Source organism: Phyllobates terribilis, unplaced genomic scaffold (assembly GCF_046119375.1).
Source record: "Phyllobates terribilis strain yellow unplaced genomic scaffold, ASM4611937v1 Scaffold_3__8_contigs__length_932513732, whole genome shotgun sequence".
NCBI classification, from domain to species: domain Eukaryota; kingdom Metazoa; phylum Chordata; class Amphibia; order Anura; family Dendrobatidae; genus Phyllobates; species Phyllobates terribilis.
The window spans coordinates 433,157,536-433,179,916 of NW_027362763.1; the positions used below are offsets into that span (position 1 = coordinate 433,157,536).

The 22,381-nt window shown below is 40.3% G+C and overlaps 1 protein-coding gene across 1 annotated transcript in view; it reads right to left on the minus strand.

Annotated features, from left to right (window-relative positions):
- The window catches only part of MDN1 (midasin AAA ATPase 1), a 253,888-nt gene that overhangs the window by 25,708 nt on the left and 205,799 nt on the right, over positions 1–22,381 (minus strand). Inside the window, exons 71-80 of the mRNA XM_073675707.1 lie at positions 22,203–22,312; positions 19,511–19,584; positions 19,138–19,330; positions 16,971–17,115; positions 16,714–16,860; positions 14,617–14,743; positions 13,746–13,851; positions 1,553–1,668; positions 796–1,212; positions 80–306 (exon numbers count right to left, since the gene is read on the minus strand). Of these exons, the coding sequence (XP_073531808.1) occupies positions 80–306; positions 796–1,212; positions 1,553–1,668; positions 13,746–13,851; positions 14,617–14,743; positions 16,714–16,860; positions 16,971–17,115; positions 19,138–19,330; positions 19,511–19,584; positions 22,203–22,312 (1,662 nt within the window). The remainder of the gene's footprint in view (positions 1–79; positions 307–795; positions 1,213–1,552; positions 1,669–13,745; positions 13,852–14,616; positions 14,744–16,713; positions 16,861–16,970; positions 17,116–19,137; positions 19,331–19,510; positions 19,585–22,202; positions 22,313–22,381) is intronic.

Genomic DNA, 22,381 nt, shown 5'->3' on the forward strand with positions numbered 1-22,381 from the left:
AAGACAGTCCCGTCCCTACCCTGGACATTACATATTGAGACGAGTCAGGTTCATCTAATATAGTTTAGGTAGTTCTTACTCTTTGCTCTTCCAATTGCCTGCAGACGGGATTTCCACAAAGCGAAGTCTCGAATTGCCACACGAATTTCTTCTCTTATGTGGTGGATACTCTTCAGAAAAATCACGTGCTGTGCCGCCTCTTTTACTTCCGTCTCAGGGAGGACAAACAGCAACTCTACCTCTCTCAGGTCAAGAGCAACCTGCTGCATGGTTTCTAGTGCAGAAGAGCAAGTCTCAAAATTGGTCCTAAAATAGAAAAAAAATGAAAACAATCGCTACACACATGTATTATAAAAGCTTAAATTTGTAGTTCTGTCTCTGGATATCTCTTAATTTAACAAAATAAAGAGCTGTAAAGAGGTGAGGGATGTTCGTGGAATCATGGAAAACTTGTAGCAAGTAGGTAAAGAATGGGACATTCTGTAGCCATCATGCTGGGTCTGGATCACTACTGCATCTCCAAGAACAGCAAAACATTAGGGAAATCCCATTTCCTTCTATTGTATAGTTGATACAACATATGCAAATGGAAAGTCATTACAAGAAATAAATCAAATAGAGCAAAATAGAAAACTGGAAGATAAAACTACTGAGATGACGAGTTTAAACCTTTTATTATCTATCGGGATAAGCACGGTATACGCAAATATTTCAGTAATATTATTACTAATTACTTACTAAAAATCCCTATCGCATTTAAGCAATTTTTAAAGCAAATCTTAATTGAGATCTTACCAAGAGTAAAACAGAGTCTCGCTTGACTGCAGTCGAATTGTGTCCACATCTGTTTTTATGGACTTAATTTCTGTTGACATCTTTGTTACTGTCGAATTCAGCTCCTGCCAATCATTGTCTGATCTACGGACGGTACAAAGTTTTGGCAGCCAGTCTGCAGCGGCTGGAGAAGGAACGTTCAGTGCTGCTGTCCAAGGCTTGGCTTCTTCACAAGTCTTATTCTGTTTTTCCTTATTATCTGCAGGGCAGCATTCCAGTAACCAAGATAACTGCTCCAGTACAATGCTGCATTGCACTGCAAGATTCTGCAGTTTATCTAGCCACAGCTGCACCCCATCCTGGGGCGGGAATGCAATCTTGTACTCGTTCGATGAATCCAGTCGAGAGCTGATTTCCTGCATACAGCTTATCAAATTTCTTTAACATGAAAAGACAGAGAAAACAGAAATTAATGACCAGATATAGACACTACTTGAGGGGATTAAACAGAAGGCTACCCCAAACTGTCAATTTGCTATTTGACGAAAAATGAAATCAGATGGTATGTACTCGGTTTCTTGGTGAATATCTCAAAATGTCCATGCCCCTACATTATGTTGCTCTCAGATTAGGTGGCAAAACAGGGTAATAGATTCCATGTAAGATGCCAGAAAAAATCTAAACATCAGATGCCAGATCTAAAATTTGTTAAGAAAAATAAATAATTTAAATTTTGAGATCTTTATTTCACTTCATAAAAAACATGTCTAGACTTTACCGTAGAACAATCCACTGATCTGTAACATCGGCAAGGGAGCTCCTCTGTTTCATTAGGGTCTTTAAAAGATGACCGGAGAAACCCTTGCATCTCTGAATGTTCCCTAAGCCAAGTTCCTAAACAGGAAAGAACAGGAAGATATGTAAAAATGCCTAAAAATAGTACATAGATTCAGACTAAACAAAATTTATATACATCATGAGATTATATACACATTATATATGTGTGTGTGTGTGTGTGTGTGTGTGTGTGTGTGTGTGTGTGTGTATTAAAGGGGTTGTCCGCTACTTTGACATTGATGCCCTAACCGTAGGATAGGGCACCAATGTATGATCGGCCGGGGTCCCGCACGCTGCACCCCCGCCAATCAGCTGTTATCGGTGCCGCTGCCAGCTGGAAATCATTACCTGCGGTGCCTGGCCGCCAAGTTGTAGTGGCCGCTGCTCAATTGAATAAGAGGCGGATTTGCAGTAACAAGCGCCAGCCACTGCAACTTGACGGCCAGGCACCGCAGGTAATGACTTCCGGAACTGATAACAGCAGATGCTGCAGCTGTGTATACATAAAAGAAAACATGGCTCACCCCAAATTTCATTTGCATATAGTGCCAAAATCTCGGCATCCCTGTAACTAATATCGTGCATGCCAGAGTAGGAAATATACCGGCGACATCTTGGAAGAGGCCATATCGCCCATTACATCTATCACATGGAGATCACAAGATGGCGCCAGTATATCCGGTCTTTAGTGCACAAATGCGCAGCTGTTGCATATGACCAATTATACATTGATATGAGCTTTATTGCTATAAGCCTGTAATCATTGTATTTATGCACTATGTGACTTTACACTGATTATGCACTAGGATGTCTTGTAACATTGTTTGTTTGAAAAATCACGTATATTATGCACTTTTCATACAATTGCTGCTGATTACTATTGTAATAAGATCACCTTAAATACTCTGCACTTGCACCTTACCTATGCTTGAGAAAGGTCCACAATTTTGGACCGAAACGTTGCCGTATGGGCTATTAAACCTTATCACTTTATTCTACTCTGTGTGCTGCCTCCATATTTTTGCATGGATACTTAAAGGACTGGTATGTACCCGGGGGGCTTTTTTTGCACCAAAATAATTTTTGTGCTGTTTCCTATTTTTGAGATATAGATATATATATATAGTCCAAAAGTAGGTGGACAGAAAATATTTAATTTTGAGTTATATATAAAATTATATTTACTAACACAAGCATAACATTGACAATTAAATTTTATTCTGAACAATAATAGAAAAGCCCTTAAATTTTATCAACGCAGGTGCTCAAACTGTTTTCCATTACAATTTGCACAGCTTTGAAGTCGCCTCTTACACTTCGACAAACTTTTTTGCACAAGTCTCTTTGGGTATTAATTTCTTGAAATGCATCTCTTATGTAATTTTTCAAGTCACTGACACTTTTTGGTTTTCGACTATAAACTTTGTCCTTGAGTACTCCCCAAAAGAAAAAATCCATTGGGGTCAAGTCTGGTGAACGTGCCGGCCAATCAAGTGGGCCTCTTCAGCCAATCCATTTATTGGGAAATGTTTCATCAAGATACTCGCGGACTACTCTTGAATAATGTGGAGGGGCCCTATCTTGTTGGAAATAAAGGTCATTTGAATTAGGCTGTTGCTGTAACTGGGGAACAACTTGATTCATTAGAATTTCGAGATACTTATCTCCTGTGACTGTTCCATCAAAAAATATTGGTCCTAAAACACCAAAACTTGAAATACCACCACAAACATTGACACCAGGCTCATTTACTTGTTGGTCTAATGTTAAATGCATGTTCTCATTATACCATTATGAGCCAGTTTCACTTTACCCTTCCTCTTGTGTTAGGGTCGTGACCGACCCGTTTTAGGTTTTAAATGCATACAAATTCTACATACATTTGTTTATTGCATCAAGACTTTTTGACTTTTTCAGGAATTTATTTTTAAACAAAATACAATAAATAAAACTATTTTACTAAATTGTAAAAATGCTCTTATTAAAATTATAGCATTTGTGTTGTTGGGGTCAATTTCGACCCAGGTCTAATATAAGAGTAAAAAAACTATAATAAGTCCCAAAACTGAACTCATAAACACAATATAAACCAACAGCCCACAGCCAGCTCTACCTCCAGCAACTTGAGTTAGGGACATGTCCAGGCATGTATGGCCAAATCAGCTTAGAGTTGGTACTTTGCAGAGTATACATCTCCAGTTTACACATGCAACAATGAGGAGAAGATTTGATGTAAGCCAAATTCTGGATTATATCTTAGATGATAATGAATCAGAGGACACACAGCAGCAAACTGATACAGATGAACAGGTTTCTGAGGAGGAAGATGATGTGGAGTATCAACCAGAAGACACAGACAGTTCTGATCAGTCTGATGAGGAGGTCACTGGTGCTGAAGCTGCTCCCGCTGAAAGATTCAAATCCAAAAGTGGCAAGATCAGTTGGAGGTCAGTACCTCCAGATGTACATGGCAGGGCAGATGCTGCAAATGTCATAAAAAATTACCCCTGGGATCACAAGGTTTGCTGTGACAAGAGTAAGTGACATCAAGTCATGTTTTGATCTGTTTATGCCATTGTCAATAAAAAAAGTCATTATTGCTATGACAAACCTTGAAGGAAAAAAAGTCCACGGCAACATGTGGAATGACCTTCATGATGATGTGCTGGATGCCTACATTGGTGTTCTTCTCCTTGCTGGAGTGTACAAATCCTGCAATGAGGCCACTGATAGTCTCTGGGACGCATCCACAGGCAGGAATATTTTCCGGGCAACAATGTCACTTCAAAATTTTCAAATGATATCAAGAGTCCTCAGATTTGACAACAGAGACACCAGAACAAAATCTGACAAACTTGCTCCCATCAGGGATGTTTGGGAGAAATGGGTGCAGCTCCTTCCACTGATGTTCAAGCCAGGGCCAGAGGTGACAGTAGACGAACGTTTTCTCCCTTTCCACGGAAAATGCCCCTTCTGGCAATACATGCCAAGTAAACCAGGCAAATACGGCATAAAAATTTGGGCAGCCTGTGATGCAAAAACTAGCTATGCATGGAATCTACAGATTTACACAGGCAAGTCTGCAAGCGGCATCCCTGAAAAAAAACAAGGAAAACGTGTAGTCCTCGATATGACTACTGGACTGCAGGGTCACGACATTACTTGTGACAATTTTTTTTTACCAGCTATGACCTTGGACAAGAACTTCTCAGGAGGAAAATCACCATGGTGGGCACAGTGAAAAAAAAACAAACCTGAGCTGCCCGCTGAATTGTTGCAGATGAAGGACAGGGCTCCACTTTCCTCAACGTTTGTTTTTAGAGACACCACCACTGCCGTTTCATACTGCCCCAAAAAACGAAGGAATGTGGTACTGATGTCCACACTTCACAAAGATGCAGCTGTGTCATCAGGAAGTGACAAAAAGCCCAGAATCATCCTGGACTATAACAAAAACAAAGGAGGAGTGGACAACCTGGACAAGCTGACTGCCACCTACACTTGCCAGCGAATGACTAGGAGATGGCCAATGGTTGTATTTTACAACATCCTTGATGTGTCAGCATGCAATTCATTTGTGTTGTGGACCCACATTCACCAAGGATGGAATTCAAAGAAAAAACACAAGCGGAGGATGTTTCTTGAGGAACTAGGAAGATCCCTTGTCAAGGCGCACATTGACCAAAGGGAAAATGTGGGGTGCGTCTTATAGTCCAAATGTTGGGGGGGGTGTATATTTGTGTGTGGTGTGGGGGGAGCGGTATTGGTGGAGGAGTGGGGCACAGGAGGCAGCAGCCGCCTACTGCAGCCTACACTGTCCCCGCTGCTAAAGAAAATGAATATTCATGCTCCTTAATAGCGGTATACAGTGTAGCCACGCTGCGGCTCCTGCTGCTGCCAGCTATCTCCTGTGCCCGCTGTTAAAGGGCATGAACATTCAACCTCTCTCCACGCCCATGGGCGTGGGGAGTGGGTGAATATTCATGCCCTTTAATGAGCGGGCACAGGAGAAAGCCGGCAGCAGCAGCCGCAGCGCGGCTCCGCTGTGTGTCAGCTATGAAGGAGAGTGAAGTCACTGCTCCCAGCGCACACAGACCCGGCGTGGGGAGCAGTGACTTCCGGCAGCTGATCTCTCCTTGTGAGCTGCGCATGGCAGAGACATCATGCACGGCTCACATGGAGAGATCAGTGCAGGCAGACCGGATGCAGCGCTGGAGGAGAAAGAAAGGAGAGTATGGCTATGTGCCCACGTTGCATTTATGAAGCAGAAAATTTCTGCTTCATAAATGCAAGTCCTCTCCCGGAAAAACGCATGCGGAATTCCGCACGCGTTTATCGCGCATTTTTCGCGCGTTTATCACGCGTTTTCCACATGCGGAATTGCCTTGCGTTTTTTATGCATTGGACAAAGGCAATTCCGCTTGCGGAAACGCAAAATTAAATGACATGCTGCGGATTTTTGAACGCAGCATAAACGCTGCGGAAAAATCCGCAGCATGTGCATAGAACTTGCGGAATCCCATTGGGGACCATGGGGTGCGGATATACATGCGTTTTTCAAGCGTTTACGCTGCGGAAATTCCGCAGCATATACGCTTGAAAAATGCTACGTGGGCACACAGCCTATGAGTGTTTATTTTTTTTTTAATGTGCAGCATGATGGGGATTAGGGGGACCATGCATACTATGACGGGGATTAGGGGTGCCATGCATACCAGGACAGGGATTAGGGGTGCCATGCATACCAGGACAGGGATTAGGGATGCCAAGCATACCAGGACAGGGATTAGGGATGCCAAGCATACCAGGACAGGGATTAGGGATGCCAAGCATACCAGGACAGGGATTAGGGATGCCAAGCATACCAGGATAGGGATTAAGGGTGACATGCATACCAGGACAGGGATGAGGGGTGCCATGCATATCAGGATAGGGATGAGGGGTGCCATGCATATCAGAATAGGGATGAGGAGTGCCATGCATACCAGGATGGAGGTGTGCCAGGCATACCAGGATGGGGATGGGGACTACGTATAAAAGGAAGGAGGGTGGCATATATACCAGGATGGGGGATATTGTCATAATTGGGGGACATTACCCCTATACCAGTGTCAGCAGAAGACCCCCCTCCCCCTTAAAAGTGCATCATGACCACATTTTTTGCTTAAATTTGAATCAACAAGTGGGACACAATCTTGAAGTGGAACGAAATTTATTGGATATTTTAAACTTTTTAAAAAAAATTTAAAACTGAAAAGTGGGGTGTGCAATATGATTCGGCCCCCTTGAGTTAATACTTTGTAGCGCCACCTTTTGCTGCGATTACAGCTGCAATTCGCTTGGGGTATATATATGTATATACATATACACACATACACTGTGTGTGTGCGCATTATATACACACGCACACACCCTAAAAGATGAGAAGTCTTTGTAATTTATACTCCTAATGGTCAAAAATATGTGGACACCTGATCATCACTCCTATATAGGCTTTTTGGACACCTCATTCCAAAACCATAGGTATTGAGAGGTAGTCGGACCCTTTTTTGCAGTATTAACCTCCTCTATACTCCTAGGAAGGGGAATATTTGTATTCCCAGTTTTTTCAAAAACCAATATGGTAGCAAAGGATCCATACTCCCAACAATGTTGGTCTATGGAGATTGCTTTGTCTGGTTCTGGATTGCATGCACCTATTCACAATATACAGCTCTGGCAAAACTTAAGAGACCACTGAACAGTTTTCTATTGGAAAGCATGGAAAGACTTGGTGGAAAGCATGTCAAGACGCATGAAAGCTGTGATTAAAGATCATGGTTAGTCCACCAAATATTGATTTCACAGTTACAACATGAGTAATTTGAGGTCTGAAAGCACTGTTACTTTTTTAGTATTTTGATGCTTTATCATTTGCTGAAAATAAATGCAAAATTTTTAGCTTTGAATTTCGGAGACATGTTGTCAGTAGTTTATAGACTAAAACAACAATGTACATTTTACTCAAAAATATACCTAGAAAGAGAAAAATCAGAGAAACTGAACATTTTGCAGTGGTCTCTTAATTTTTGCCAGAGCTGTATATTGCATCTCCAATTCAATGTCGACAATTGCATTAGCCGAATATTGGATAAATGAGGTAAACAAAATGTCACTTGCATTTGGATTTTATTCTACATCATTCTAAGGCCTCACTCACACGTCAGTATTTTTGCATCAGAGTTTGTATGCCAAAGCCAGGAGTGGAACTTACAGAGAAAAACTAGAATTGAAAGATTGACGCCTGTTCTGGGTATTTGGAGAAACTCCTGGTTTTAGCATACAAACAATAATGAAATACTGATCAAACATACAGATGTGTGAATGAGGCCTAAGGCAAATTCAGATGTCTGTATAACACAGTCCGTGTAAAGACCATCATGTACAGTACCTACTGGCCACAGGTCTCTCAACCTGAACTCAACCTCATTTGGCCTTTGAGGCTGGGAAGCATGGGACGGGACACTTCTGACTGGTGCATAAACGAACAGTGTTTCACAGATATATGAATTTTATTTTAAGGGGTTTTCCCGTTAACAAAAGTTCATTCTAAATCAATAGATTTTGGAATAATAACTTCCACAAATGGATGTTTATCTCAGCACAGGAACATTTTATTTAATTTTATAAATGTGCCCCTTCTGTGTACTGTGTAATGGCTGTGTCTGACCGTGCAGGAACATGGTCTGATCATACCACATCTCCTGGGCAGGGGAGGAAGCAAAGAGTATACAGACATTACAGCACGGGATCACAGCTGATGCTTTCTGTGAGGTAAAACATTTCACTGCCTGTTTTTAACCCCTTAAGCCCCGCGGGTGGTTTGCACGTTAATGACCGGGCCAATTTTTACAATTCTGACCACTGTCACTTTATGAGGTAATTACTCTGGAACGCTTCAACGGATCCCCCTGATTCTGAGATTGTTTTTTCGTGACATATTGTACTTCATGATTGTGGAAAAATTTCTTCGATATCACTTGCGTTTATTTGTGAAAAAAACGGAAATTTGGCAAAAATTTTGAAAATTTTGCAATTTTCAAAATTTGAATTTTTAAGCCCTGAAATCAGAGCGATATGTCACACAAAAGAGTTAATAAATAACATTTCCCACATGTCTACTTTACATCAGCACAATTTTGGAACCAAAATTTTTTTTTGTTAGGGAGCTATAAGGGTTAAAAGTTGACCAGCGATTTCTCATTTTTCCAACAAAATTTACAAAACCATTTTTTTAGGGACCACATCACATTTGAAGTCACTTTGAGAGGTCTTTATGACAGAAAATACCCAAAAGTGACACCATTCTAAAAACTGCACCCCTCAAGGTGCTCAAAACCACATTCAAGAACTTTATTAACCCTTCAGGTGCTTCACAGGAATTTTTTGAATGTGGAAGAAAAAAATGAACATTTAACTTTTTTCACAAAAATGTTACTTTAGACCCAATTCTTTTTATTTTCACAGGGGTAACAAGAAAAAATGGACCCCAAAATTTGTTGTGCAATTTCCCCTGGGCACGCAGATACCCAATATTTGGGGAAAAAACACTGTTTGGGCGCACTGTAGGGCTCGGAAGGGAAGGAGCGCCATTTGACTTTTTGATTGTAAAATTTGCTTGAATAATTAGCGGACACCATGTTGCGTTTAGAGAGCCCCTGTGTGCCCAAACATTGGAGCTCCCCCACAAGTGACCCCATTTTGGAAACTAGACCCCCCAAGGCACCTATCTAGATGCATAGTGAGCACTTGCAACCCCCAGGTGCTTCACAAATTGATTCGTAAAAATGAAAAAGTGAAAAAGAAAACACTTTTTCATTGTTACGAATCAATTTGTGAAGCACCTAGGGGTTCCAAGTGCTCACTATGCATCTAGATAGGTGCCTTGGGGGGTTTAGTTTCCAAAATGGGGTCACTTGTGGGGGAGCTCCAATGTTTGGGCACACAGGGACTCTCTAAATGCAACATGGTATCCGCTAACAAATTGAATGGAAAATCGGCTCAAATTGTTAGCGGACACCACATTGCGTTTGGAGAGCCCCTCTGTGCCCAAACTTTGGAGCTCCCCCACAAGTGACCCCATTTTGGAAACTAGACCCCCCAAGGCACCTTTCTAGATGCATAGTGAGCACTTGGAACCCCCAGGTGCTTCACAAATTGATTCGTAATAATGAAAAAGTGAAAAAAAAAAACACTTTTTCAATTTTACGAATCAATTTGTGAAGCACCTAGGGGTTCCAAGTGCTCACTATGCATCTAGATAGGTGCCTTGGGGGGTCTAGTTTCCAAAATGGGGTCACTTGTGGGGGAGCTCCAATGTTTGGGCACACAGGGACTCTCCAAATGCAACATGATATCCGCTAACAATTTGAGCCGACAATTTGTTAGCGGATATCATGTTGCATTTGGAGAGTCCCTGTGTGCCCAAACATTGGAGCTCCCCCACAAGTGACCCCATTTTGGAAACTAGACCCCCCAAGGCACCTATCTAGATTCATAGTGAGCACTTGGAACCCCAGGTGCTTCACAAATTGATTCATAAAAATGAAAAAGTGTTTTTTTTTTACTTTTTCATTATTACGAATCAATTTGTGAAGCACCTGGGGGTTCCAAGTGCTCACTATGCATCTAGAAAGGTGCCTTGGGGGGTCTAGTTTCCAAAATGGGGTCACTTGTGGGGGAGCTCCAAAGTTTGGGCACAGAGGGGCTCTCCAAACGCAATGTGGTGTCCGCTAACAATTTGAGCCGATTTTCCATTCAATTTGTTAGCGGATACCATGTTGCATTTAGAGAGTCCCTGCGTGCCCAAACATTGGAGCTCCCCCACAAGTGACCCCATTTTGGAAACTAGACCCCCCAAGGCACCTATCTAGATTCATAGTGAGCACTTGGAACCCCAGGTGCTTCACAAATTGATTCATAAAAATGAAAAAGTGTTTTTTTTTTCACTTTTTCATTTTTACGAATCAATTTGTGAAGCACCTGGGGATTCCAAGTGCTCACTATGCATCTAGATAGGTGCCTTGGGGGGTCTAGTTTCCAAAATGGGGTCACTTGTGGGGGAGCTCCAATGTTTGGGCACACAGGGGCTCTCCAAAAGCAACATGGCGTCCGCTAACAATTTGAGCCGATTTTCCATTCAATTTGTTAGCGGACACCATGTCGCGTTTGGAGAGCCCGTGATGTGCCTAAACAGTGGAGCTCCCCCACAAGTGTCCCCATTTTGGAAACTATACCCCTCAAGGATTTTATTAAGGTGTATAGTGAACATTTTGAACCCAGAGGTACGGCACAGAATTTGTTTACATTAGGTCATCATATTGAATAAGTTGTCATTATTCTTGAGCGCAAGTGCTCGCTACTTGAGTTTGCATCGGGTACTCAGGTATGCACCATGTACAGCGTGTGCTCGAGTGACATGCTCGAGTCCCTGCTCCGCATGTTTCACGGTTATTAGACACCCAAAAAAAAACATGCGGGGATCGCTCGTGCATGGCAGGCAATCCCCGTAAAGTTTTTTGGCTGCGAAGCATATGGGGCAGAGACTCGAGCATGTCACTCAAATACCCACGATACTCAATGCATACCAGAGCACCCGATGCAAACTCAAGTAGCGAGCACTTGCTCTCAACACTAGTCGCCATATCGTCATCTTTTTTTCTTACTTTTGAAAAAAATCCCAATCCCAGCCCTAGCCCCAGCACAACCCTAGCCCCAGCACAACCCTAGCCCCAGCACAACCCTAGCCCCAGCACAACCCTAGCCCCAGCACAACACTAGCCCCAAACCCAGCCCTAACCCTAGCCCAATCCTAACCCAAGAGTTTATTTTTGACGCCGTTCCTTGTGCGGTATAAGCGATTAGACGACTTTATTCTTCGGGTCGGTGTGATTACAGCAATGCCAGAATCATATGGGGTTTTTATGACGGACAGCTGTCACACACTAAAAGACGCATTTTTTGTAAAATCTAGTTTTTGCATCGCCATATTTTGAGAGCTATAATTTTCCAGATTTTGGCAGACAGTCATGTAAGGGCTCGTTTTTTGCGGGATGACTTGACGTTGTTATTGGTGCCATTTTCAGGCACGTGACATTTTTTGATCGCTTTCTATTATGATTTTTGGGAGGCAGAATAAACAAAAACCAACAATTCAGGAATTGTTTTATTTTTTTTTTTTATTCTGTTCCGCGTGTGGTAAAATTGATGAGGTAGCTTTATTCTTCGGGTCAGTACGTTTACAGCGGTACCACATTTGTATCATTTTTCTATGTTTTGGCGCTTATACACAATAAAAGCTATTTTATAGAAAAAAATATTTTTTGTATCGCTTTATTCTGAGAGCTATAACTTTTTTATTTTTCGGCTGATGGAGCTGTATGGCGGCTTGTTTTTTGCGGGACGAGATGACGTTTTCAGCGGTATCATTTTTATTTATATGCGTCTTTTTGATCGCGTGTTATTCCACTTTTTGTTTGGCGGTATGGTGATAAAGCATTGTTTTTTGCTTCGTTTTTTTTTTTTTTTTTTTTTACCGTGTTCACTGAAGGGGTTAACTAGTGGGACAGTTTTATAGGTCAGGTTGTTCCGGACGCGGCGATACCAAATATGTGTACTTTTATTGTTTTTTTTTTTTTTTATAATAATATTTATTGATGGGTACATTATATTTTTATTTTTGGTGTATTATTTTTTTTATTTTTTTATAATATTTTTGCACATTTTTTTTTTTTTTTTTTCCACTTTCACACAGTTTATACACTATTACTTTGTCCCACTCTGGGACTTTCACTTTTTTTTTTCTGATCGCCTGCATGGCACAGGAATGGAGCACCATCCCTATGCCATGAAGGCTGTCAGAAGTGCACAGTGTGAAGATTGCTTGGAGATGCACTGCGCATGTCCAAGCAATCTTCCTGCTCTCTGGTGACCCGGATGTTGTCATGACGACATCGGGTTGTCATGGCAACACCCGGGAAGCCTTTGCAGACTGCGCTGGAAGCCGGAAGAGGAGGTGAGTATCGCCGATCACCTCCCCTTGCCCCCGCAATGCCGCGATCGACTTCGATCGCGGGGGTTAATGTGCTGGGAACGGTGCAGGACCGCTCCCTGCACATAGTACCGGGTGTCAGCTGTGACAATCAGCTGACACCCGGCGGCGATCGCGCCCGCACAGCCTGTGTGCGCGCGCGATCGCGATGACGTACTAATACGGGTCTGGCTCTTAAGTCCCAGGGCACAGACGCGTATTAGTACGTCAGATGTTATTAAGGGGTTAATCAATGTTTTACCTCAAACAAAGAATCATTTGCGATCCCGGGCTGTCCTTTCTGTAAACCCTTTTGCTTCCTCCCCTGCCCAGGAGCTGTGGTATGATCAGACCATGTCCCTGTACGGTCAGACACAGCCATTACACAGTACACAGCAGGGGCACATTTATAAGATTATCTCAGCACAGGAACATTTTATTTAAACACATCCAATTGTGGAAGTCATTATTATTCCAAGATCTATTGATTAAAATGAACATGGGAAAACCTCTTTAAATGTACAATGCAAGAGCCCATTTAAGAAATTTAAGACCGTTATTAACTGCTACTGTTTTTTTGGCACACATAGTAGTCAATGAGCAACGTCCGTGGTAATGCCGGTTGCTCTAGTTGACAAAAAAATTACATAAATCACCAGATAAGTTTTGCCACTTACTAATGTCATGGCTTAGGGATCTTTTTTCTTTCTAAAAGTGTAATAAAACCGTGCTATGTGACACAGAAAAAGGAGTTAAAATCTGCAAAAATTATTAAAAAAAAGCCAGAGATCAAAAAGTTCGGGCTATTAAAAACCAAGTGTGCAAAATCGCTCAAAAGTGTTTCGTTGCTTAGGACTAAAACATGCCAATCATTAAGTGGTGAATATAAAATATTATTTATTGCAGTTCCTCTCTAATTGGCAGCAGACACAGCAATTGGAAAAATATGCTCATCTCAGATCCATAGCCTGTAAAACGTAACAATGGTTTTCCAGAACAGAAATGATAGGTCTTCAGTTCCCAGACATACCCAGATTCACCACCACAATGCATCTGTATCTCTCACCTTGACAGGATTCAGCAGTGCGGTCTCCAGCCTAGCATTACGAGCTAGAGATCTGTAGAAATACTTCTGACAACCATCCCAGGTGGCTGTGATTTCTGCAAGCAGCCTGAAGGAAAAATATGTTCAAGTACCAAAATCCATACATATATTTTTTAACAATACACATTATTTTCAGGCCAAGTCGTGGAACTATGAAGATGGAATTAATCAAACGTTTGTGTGTTATTCATTTACAAAAAATAGTTTAGAGAGTATAATTCTACTTTTTAAAACAATCCAGTATGCTGTATTCTTATCTTGACTGTTTCATAATAGGATAGAATACAGATTGCTTATTTTAACACCACAATAGTAGAAAGCCAATATGAGAAGTGGTGACACAAACAGTTTCAGAGTATGTGTTGCTCCTAGCTGGATAGGATTGCGATGCCATGGAGTTTGATATTGTGTCACTACATGGGTGTTAGGAAGTTACATCTAAGGTACCTATTGGCTTTGGAAACTGTCGAGTATCTGGGTGAAGAAAAGATGAACACTGCAATTTGTATTCATAGTTCTGATGTTTTTACAAACTAATGAATGCTATGCGTTACATGAGGGCTGAACGGCTGTCCAATCGTGTGCTAGAATCTTTTGGAAGGAAGAGAAAATATCCATCAGCATTGATTCCTTGGCCTACTTCCTATACAACAACCTTTACAGGCATTTATTTCTAAAAAGACCACCAGATATTTTGGTTACCTTGGGTAAATACATATCTTGATTATCATGAAAGGAATTGCAGATCGCCTAGTGATTGACCTCACTTGCAATTATTAAAAAAATGATTAAAGCAAACATTACTATCTTAGAAAACAGATCATATCCATACTCAGATTTGTTTTCCAGGGCATGATTTGAGATGACAAAAGCACTGTGAAGGTCCAAAGGCCGGAGGCAAAGCATATCCTTATTGTCCTTAGTACGCATCCATGCAATTCCTCGGCGATACGACAAGCCTACAATTTATGATAGGAAGAATGTCAATAAAGAAGATGTAAGCATTGGAGAAATTTTCCTTTTCGGCTTTAGGGAATGTGCACATGGCGTCTTTAAGGTGGACTCTGTTCCGAAGGAAAGCCGCTACAGGAAAAAGTCTGTCTTTTTCCTGAAGGAGCTTCGTCAGCGCCTTTACGCTATACTTTCAAGTGTATACAGCAGGGGTCTTACAAATGAAGTCACCAGAAGAATGAACATATTACTTCTTGTAATAGTTTAAAAGTTTGTGAACCCTGAAGCGGTTAAATGAAGTGTCTCAAGACAAAAAAATGCTAAAAAATATTGTTTTCACATTGTTGTACACTATGTTTATTTTTTGCAGTTCTGAATTAATCCGCCTGAAAAAGACGTGTACACATACCCTTAAATAGCATCGTTTTTTATTTAATAATTCTTAACTTCACAAAGTTATGAATTTTTAAAATATATTTCACCACTTTATTTCGCCTTCTTCTTTCGAAAACTCTGTAGTATTGTTTTAATGTTCACTTCATGCTCCTTGAAAAGCTGCTTTCAACTGCTGCTCAGCAAAGATTCCTACACTATGTTTAAAAAATAAATAAATAAATAATAAGAGTATGGGAATTCCCCAGTCTGATTACCAAGTGGGAAGCAGACAGAGAAAGTACTTTACTCTGTTTGAAGGTAGTGTATGGATATTGCTGAGCTGCAGGTGGATGGAGCTTCTAACGGAGCATGAATTGAGCATTGACATGGCACAGCAACATACTGTTTGTGAGGGAAGGAAGCAAAATACAGTAATGAAGTAGATTACAAAAAGCATACCTTTGCAATATCTGAAGAATAATTAAATAAAAAAAGTAGAGTTACTCTTTAAGGATGGTTTAAAGTCTCTAATAAACAGCAATGCTTGGCAGTAGAAGAGATATAATCATTATTAAACTTTAACAAAAAACATTTCATCATCTTTTAAAGTTACACCAATGAAATAAAATTTGAATAAATAAGGACCTTAATTTTCCAAAAATGTACTGCATTCAGGCATTTCTTTGTTGTCCACAAGAACATAACTATTATACTATAGAACAGTATTTATATAGACACAGTGTAAATCACATCCAAGAGCAGTTGTTAATACTGCAGTTCAGCCTTATTCTTGCACTAGATGCAGTAACTAGGTGAAAATGGCATTGTGACCACTAAAAAGCAAAAAAGGGTTTCTACATGTACCCAGCTATTAACATGTTCTGCTATGCAGTAACCTGTCACTAGGATCTTTCATGCCCAAACCACAGGAACAAAGAATCAGAGCCTGGCTCCACCATTGCAGTAATGTATGTTTTTCTCTGAACGCTCCAGCATTTCAAAGGAAATCTAGTTTGAAGAGCTGGCCAGAGGCCATAGGAATGTAAGTAACTAGTCTGGTGTGGCCCACAGCCGGCTTCTCCCCACACTGCTCTAGTTGATGGACAGGTGTGTCTCGTGTGTACATAAGGGAGAGATCTGTCAATCAACTAGAGCGACATGGGGAGAAGTCAGGTCTCTCTCTATGGTTCCTGGCTGGCTTTGTAGTAAGGTAAGTTTTTCTCTGAAACGCTCCGGAATTTCAGAATAAACTTCTTTACAATCACACAGCAAGGCTCTGATTCATGCTGCACATGATTTGGGTAGCACAAATCAACTGACAGGTTCCTTTTACTCGTAAGAATAAAATAAATAAAAATACAAAAGAAATGCAGCACTAAACTGTGCTATACTCCACTTTTCAGGTGGCGATTGTTTTAATTAAACATTATAGACCTATTTAAAAGGTGGTTTTTTTTTTTAAATATTCTATACAATTCTGGACGCTAAAACATTTAATCATTGATCAAGGATGCTATGCAAGTACAAATGCAGTATGGGACCAAAGGAGAAAGCAATTGGTGCACACAGGTCCGAAATGTCTTCCTAACATCTCATAGTATACCTGTTTTAGACAACATTTTAAAAAGCTCCGCAAGTGCCCTTTGTTTTTGCATTAAGATGTGTTTGGCCTCAGATTTCTGCTTCTCCTTCTCTGCCGTCTGGTTGATGGTAAGATTCTGAAGCTCTTGCACAGATTCTATAATCCCATCTGTAATGAAACAATGAAATGACTGATTCTGGCACAAGACAAAATAACACAAACTACATTTTCTAGACAGACTCGAACACAAGTGTTAAAGTGTACAGTCTTTTTCATACCTGTAAATGTATTGAGGCTTTCAAACAAGGATGGCAATACGCTCTCCTTTACGAATGTATTGCACAATTGCCTCATTCTTTTAGTCAGTTTTGGAAGGCGGCACTGAAGGGAGGCAGTGGAATAGATATCCTCTCCACAGGTTAGCTGATAAAGAACAGACTGGATTAATACTTTATAGCTAGTGAAGAATAAATGATAAAACGTCACCTTTAAAGGGAATCTGTCATTAGGTTCATAGAGCAGCATAATGTAGAGACGGAGACCCCAGACTCCAACAATGTATCAGTTACCGGGCTGCTTACTGTAGTATTGATAAAATCATTGCTTTATCAGCAGGAGATAACTAGGGGACAAGTAAATCTGCTGCCAGGAAATCCTCCATATTCATGAGCTCTGAAGAACCCCGCCAGACCTCTGATTGGCAGCTTTCTGCCTATGCACAGTATACACCAAAAGCTGTCCACCAGCAGTGAGGGTGAGGTTAATATAGAGCTCAGCATTAAGAAAACTGGTAGATCTGCAGCAGATAAAATAGTTTTTAATCAAAACTGCAGCAATAAGCTCAGTAACTAATACACTAATGAAGTCAGGATATCTGTCTTACATTCATGATGTTCTCATATGGGGTTGCAAATACCTGGTGACAGCTTACCTTTAAAAAAAAGAAAAAAAAAAAAAAAGAAAAAGGGGTGACGTAGCAAACATACAAACCTAACAGAACTGCCATTTCACAACTCACACAGTGGGAAAAGGTGTATTGCCATTTTGGAAAAGTGTAGTAGTCAACCACGGCAAGCAGGTTGCAGCTTTCATTTCTATACGGCCTCAGAAAAATTAGATGGAATCTGATTGTTTGCCACAGGCAATTTCATTTGCACTGGTTTCGATACATCTCATTTTAAGTATTGAACCAACACAAAAACAGCATTGGGTCCAAGTCTTTGATGTGGACTCAGGAGGTATACCTACTAGGGTTGAGCGAGTATGTTCTATCCGAGTATGCTCGGGCCGAGCTCCGAGTATTTACAGCTGCTCGGTGATACGGTTGAATCGCTCCCGTGTGCATGATTTGCAACTGTTTGACAGCTTTATTACATGTGAGGAATGTGTAAGAAATAGACATTCCTCCCATGTAGTAAAACTGTCAAACCGTCGCAAATCATGCACATGGGAGCGATTTAACCACATCACCGAGCAGCTATAAATACTCGGAGCTCGGCCCGAGCATACTCGGGGAAAGGGTTAATAGAACATACGCGCTCAACACTAATACCTACATTTTTAATGGCAAATGATGGCTGTATTATTCAGCTATCATCTACCTCTATCAGCCACAGGTGGAGCAAAGCTCTTCCTGCTGCTAATAACCTGTTAAATGCTGCTGCAAATCTCTGACATGGGCCAGTTACAGCGTGGCTTGGAAAGTGCACTGTTCCAAGTGCCCATCGGACCCTCAACGGCAAGATCACAGGGTGTTGATGGCAAGGAATCTACTGAAGACCCTGTCATGACTGCACTCCTATGAAGACCAGCCTGTGGCTGGACTTCATAGGAGACTGTGATTTTTCCAATATATAGCAAAAAAATACTGTAGTATATAGTACAAGACATCGTTCCCTAAGGAAACCAAAAAATACAATAAAACTTAAAAAAAATAAATAAAAAAAAAGTTTATAACAATATGAAATAAAAATGTGTTGAATCATCCTTTTTCTCACCATTAAAATAATAATAAAAAAAACACACATACTATGAATGTTTAGTATTGTCGAAATCACAGTGCCCTAGAGAATCATATCACCTGGCCATTTTTACCATGCAATGAATGCTGCATAAACAAAACCCAAAGACAATGGCAGAATTGTGCTTTTTTTTCCACACAATTTTGTGGCATTTGGACTTTTTTTTCCCATTTTCCAATACAGCACATGGTAAAATGGATGCGGTCATTGAAAAGTACAACTCATGCTGCAAAAACACAAGCCCTCATATGGCTATATCGACAAACAAATACAAAGTGTGTAACTTTTGTCAACAGTATTTCTAGAATTGACAAAACAACATATTATAAATAATATATATATATAAAAACTGGACATAGATAAAAGCAAACAACAAAAAAAAGATTTTGCATAACAGTTAATTGAAATGCTTTCATTCCCTTACTGGTACACTGCTGGCTCCCGATAAGGGCGAGTTCAATAAAGAAGAGAGTTGTTGCACAGCATTTCTTTTGACTTTCAAGTCTGCTGCGGTGCCAGTGAAATCCAGCTGATCCTCGTGGACACTTTCTACTAAAGCTGAAGAGGACGATTCATTCAGGGTTGCTTCAAACTTCTTAATGTGTTTAAAGAGTTTTCTAAAAGGAAAGCGAGATATTAACAAGAATCCTGGAACATCCACTGAAACATGCGGTTCAAGCAAAGCTCCACATAAAGGCAACAAAAGTGCTCTTGAGCTATATAAACTATCACAAGCTCCATGAATTAGATTAGTAATCAACTGGAAGAGCATCATGTGCCTACAGCCATTATCTTACCGATGAGTCTTCTCCACTGACTGTTTCACGGACCAAAAACTGACATCATTCCACTTGGAAATTTTCACAAAATCCTACAAAAAAATCGCTCCAAAAATTAGACATTAACTTGCAAAAATGATGATCTTGTTAAAAACATTAATACTCAAAAGAGGAAGAATAAACTATTATCTTGTAATAAAATGCTGCACCATGAGCAGTGGCTGGGTACTGCACAAACCCAAGTTTCTACACATTCCCACCAGTTTTGACATGGAGGAATATAAGCAGATACATTTCCATTGCTTATTTAGCACCAACATATTCCGCAGTATAAGAAGGGTTACAAGTTCTTTATCACACTTGCCAATTTCATAAAATCTACACCTACCAGGCCAGTTTCACACTTCTGTGAAGCACAAACTGTAATCAGATCGCCAGGTTTCCTGACCTAAAATAGCTACCTCATGAGGTAGAAGGCCAGAGGTCCTAGCGGTCAGACTGCTTATTGCAGTCCAAGCATGGTGTATTTTTCAGGGACGGATATTAGACTATATTCACACAATCATCCGATTTTACATGTGTTAAAAATGGATATTACAACCCCTGGCAAAAATTATGGAATCACCGGGCTTGGAGGATGTTCATTCAGTTGTTTAATGTTGTTGAAAAAAAAGCAGATCACAGACATGGCACAAAACTAAAGTCATTTAAAATGGCAACTTTATGGCTTTAAGAAACACTAAAAGAAATCAAGAAAAAAAAAGTGGTACTCAGTAAGGGTAATTTTTTTCAGACCAAGCAGAGGGAAAAAATTATGGAATCACTCAATTCTGAGGAAAAAATTATGGAATCATGAAAAACAAACACACAAAAGAACACTCCAATATATCACTAGTATTTTGTTGCACTACCTCTGGCTTTAATAACCGCTTGCAGTCTCTGAGGCATGGACTTAACGAGTGACAAACAGTACTCTTCATCAATCTGGCTCCAACTTTCTCTGATTGCTGTTGCCAGATCAGCTTTGCAGGTTGGAGCCTTGTCATGGACAATTTTCTTCAACTTCCACCAAAGATATTCAATTGGATTGAGATCCAGACTATTAGCAGGCCATGACATTGACCTTATGTGTCTTTTTTCAAGGAATGTTTTCACAGTTTTTGCTCTATGGCAGGATGAATTATCATCTTGAAAAATGATGTCATCATCCCCAAACATCCTTTCAATTGATGGGATAAGAAAACTATCCAAAATATCAATGTAAACTTGGGCATTTATTGAAGATGTAGTGACAGCCATCTCCCCAGTGCCTTTACCTGACATGCAGCCCCATATCATCAATGACTGTGGAAATTAGCATGTTCTCTTCATGCAGTCATCTTTATAAATCTCATTGGAACGGCACCAAACAAAAGTTCCAGCATCATCACCTTGCCCAATGCAGATTCGCGATTCATCACTGAATATGACTTTCATCCAGTCATCCACAGTCCACGATTGCTTTTCCTTAGCCCAATGTAACCTTGTTTTTTTCTGTTTAGGTGTTAATGATGGTTTTTGCTTAGCTTTTCTGTATGTAAATCCCATTTCCTTTAGGCAGCTTCTTACAGTTGGGTCACAGACATTGACTCCAGTTTCCTCCCATTTGTTCCTCATTTGTTTTGTTGTGCATTTCCTGTTTTGGAGACTTATTGCTTTAAGTTTCCGGTCTTGGCTCTTTGATGTCTTCCTTGGTCTACCTGTATGTTTACCTTTAACAACCTTCCCATGTTGTTTGTATTTGGTCCAGATTTTAGAGACAGCTAACTGTGAACAACCAACATCTTTTGCAACATTGCGTTATGATTTACCTTCTTTTAAGAGCTTGATAATCCTCTCCTTTGTTTCAATTGACATCTCTCGTATTGGAGCCATGATTCATGTCAGTCCACTTGGTGCAGCAGCTCTCTAAGGTGTGATCACTCATTTTTAGATGCAGACTAACGAGCAGATCTAATTTGATGCAGGTGTTAGTTTTGGAAATGAAAATTTACAGGGTGATTCCATAATTTTTTCCTCAGAATTGAGTGATTCCATAATTTTTTCCCTCTGCTTGGTCTGAAAAAAAATTACCCTTACTGAGTACCACATTTTTTTTTCTTGACTTCTTTTAGTGTTTCTTAAAACCATAAAGTTGCCATTTAAAATGACTTTAGTTTTGTGCCATGTCTGTGATCTGCTTTTTTTCAACAACATTAAACAACTGAATGAACATCCTCCGAGCCCGGTGATTCCATGACTTTTGCCAGAGGTTGTACATAGATGGCATCCGTATGAATTTTTTCTTCACTCTCAGATTTTACAGGTCTGATTTGCACAAAAATCACAAAAAAATGGTCTGAAGTTTCGGAAATGGAGAGAAATTCGGGATCACCTCTCTAATACAACTTACCCCTGTCAAGTTTAGAGATGTAGAAGTGATTGCTACAGCTATAAGCTGTGCCACATTAAATCTTAACTTGTAATTTGTATGTGGTAGATATAGAAAAGGGAACAATTACAGTCTTGGTGAGAAACCACATCTACAAATTGGGTCAGTCTACAAAACATTCTAGAATAGATCATTCAATAACCACTTTGCCTTCAGTGCTGACTGCAACTAACAGACTTATTTTTCCTTAACTAACCCGTCCTGTAGGACTAAATACAGCATACAAGCCTATACACATACTTTGAGCTCTTTCTCCACAGGCTTACGCAATTCATTAATTCTTGCTTCAACAGACGGCAAAAATTGCTTATAATAATGGTAAAGATTCCAGAGTAGACTGCACAAAGAATCTGGAAAGAAAAAAAAATGACATGTTAATTGCCAGTAGCAAAATCTATACTGCAGTAACGGAATCACCT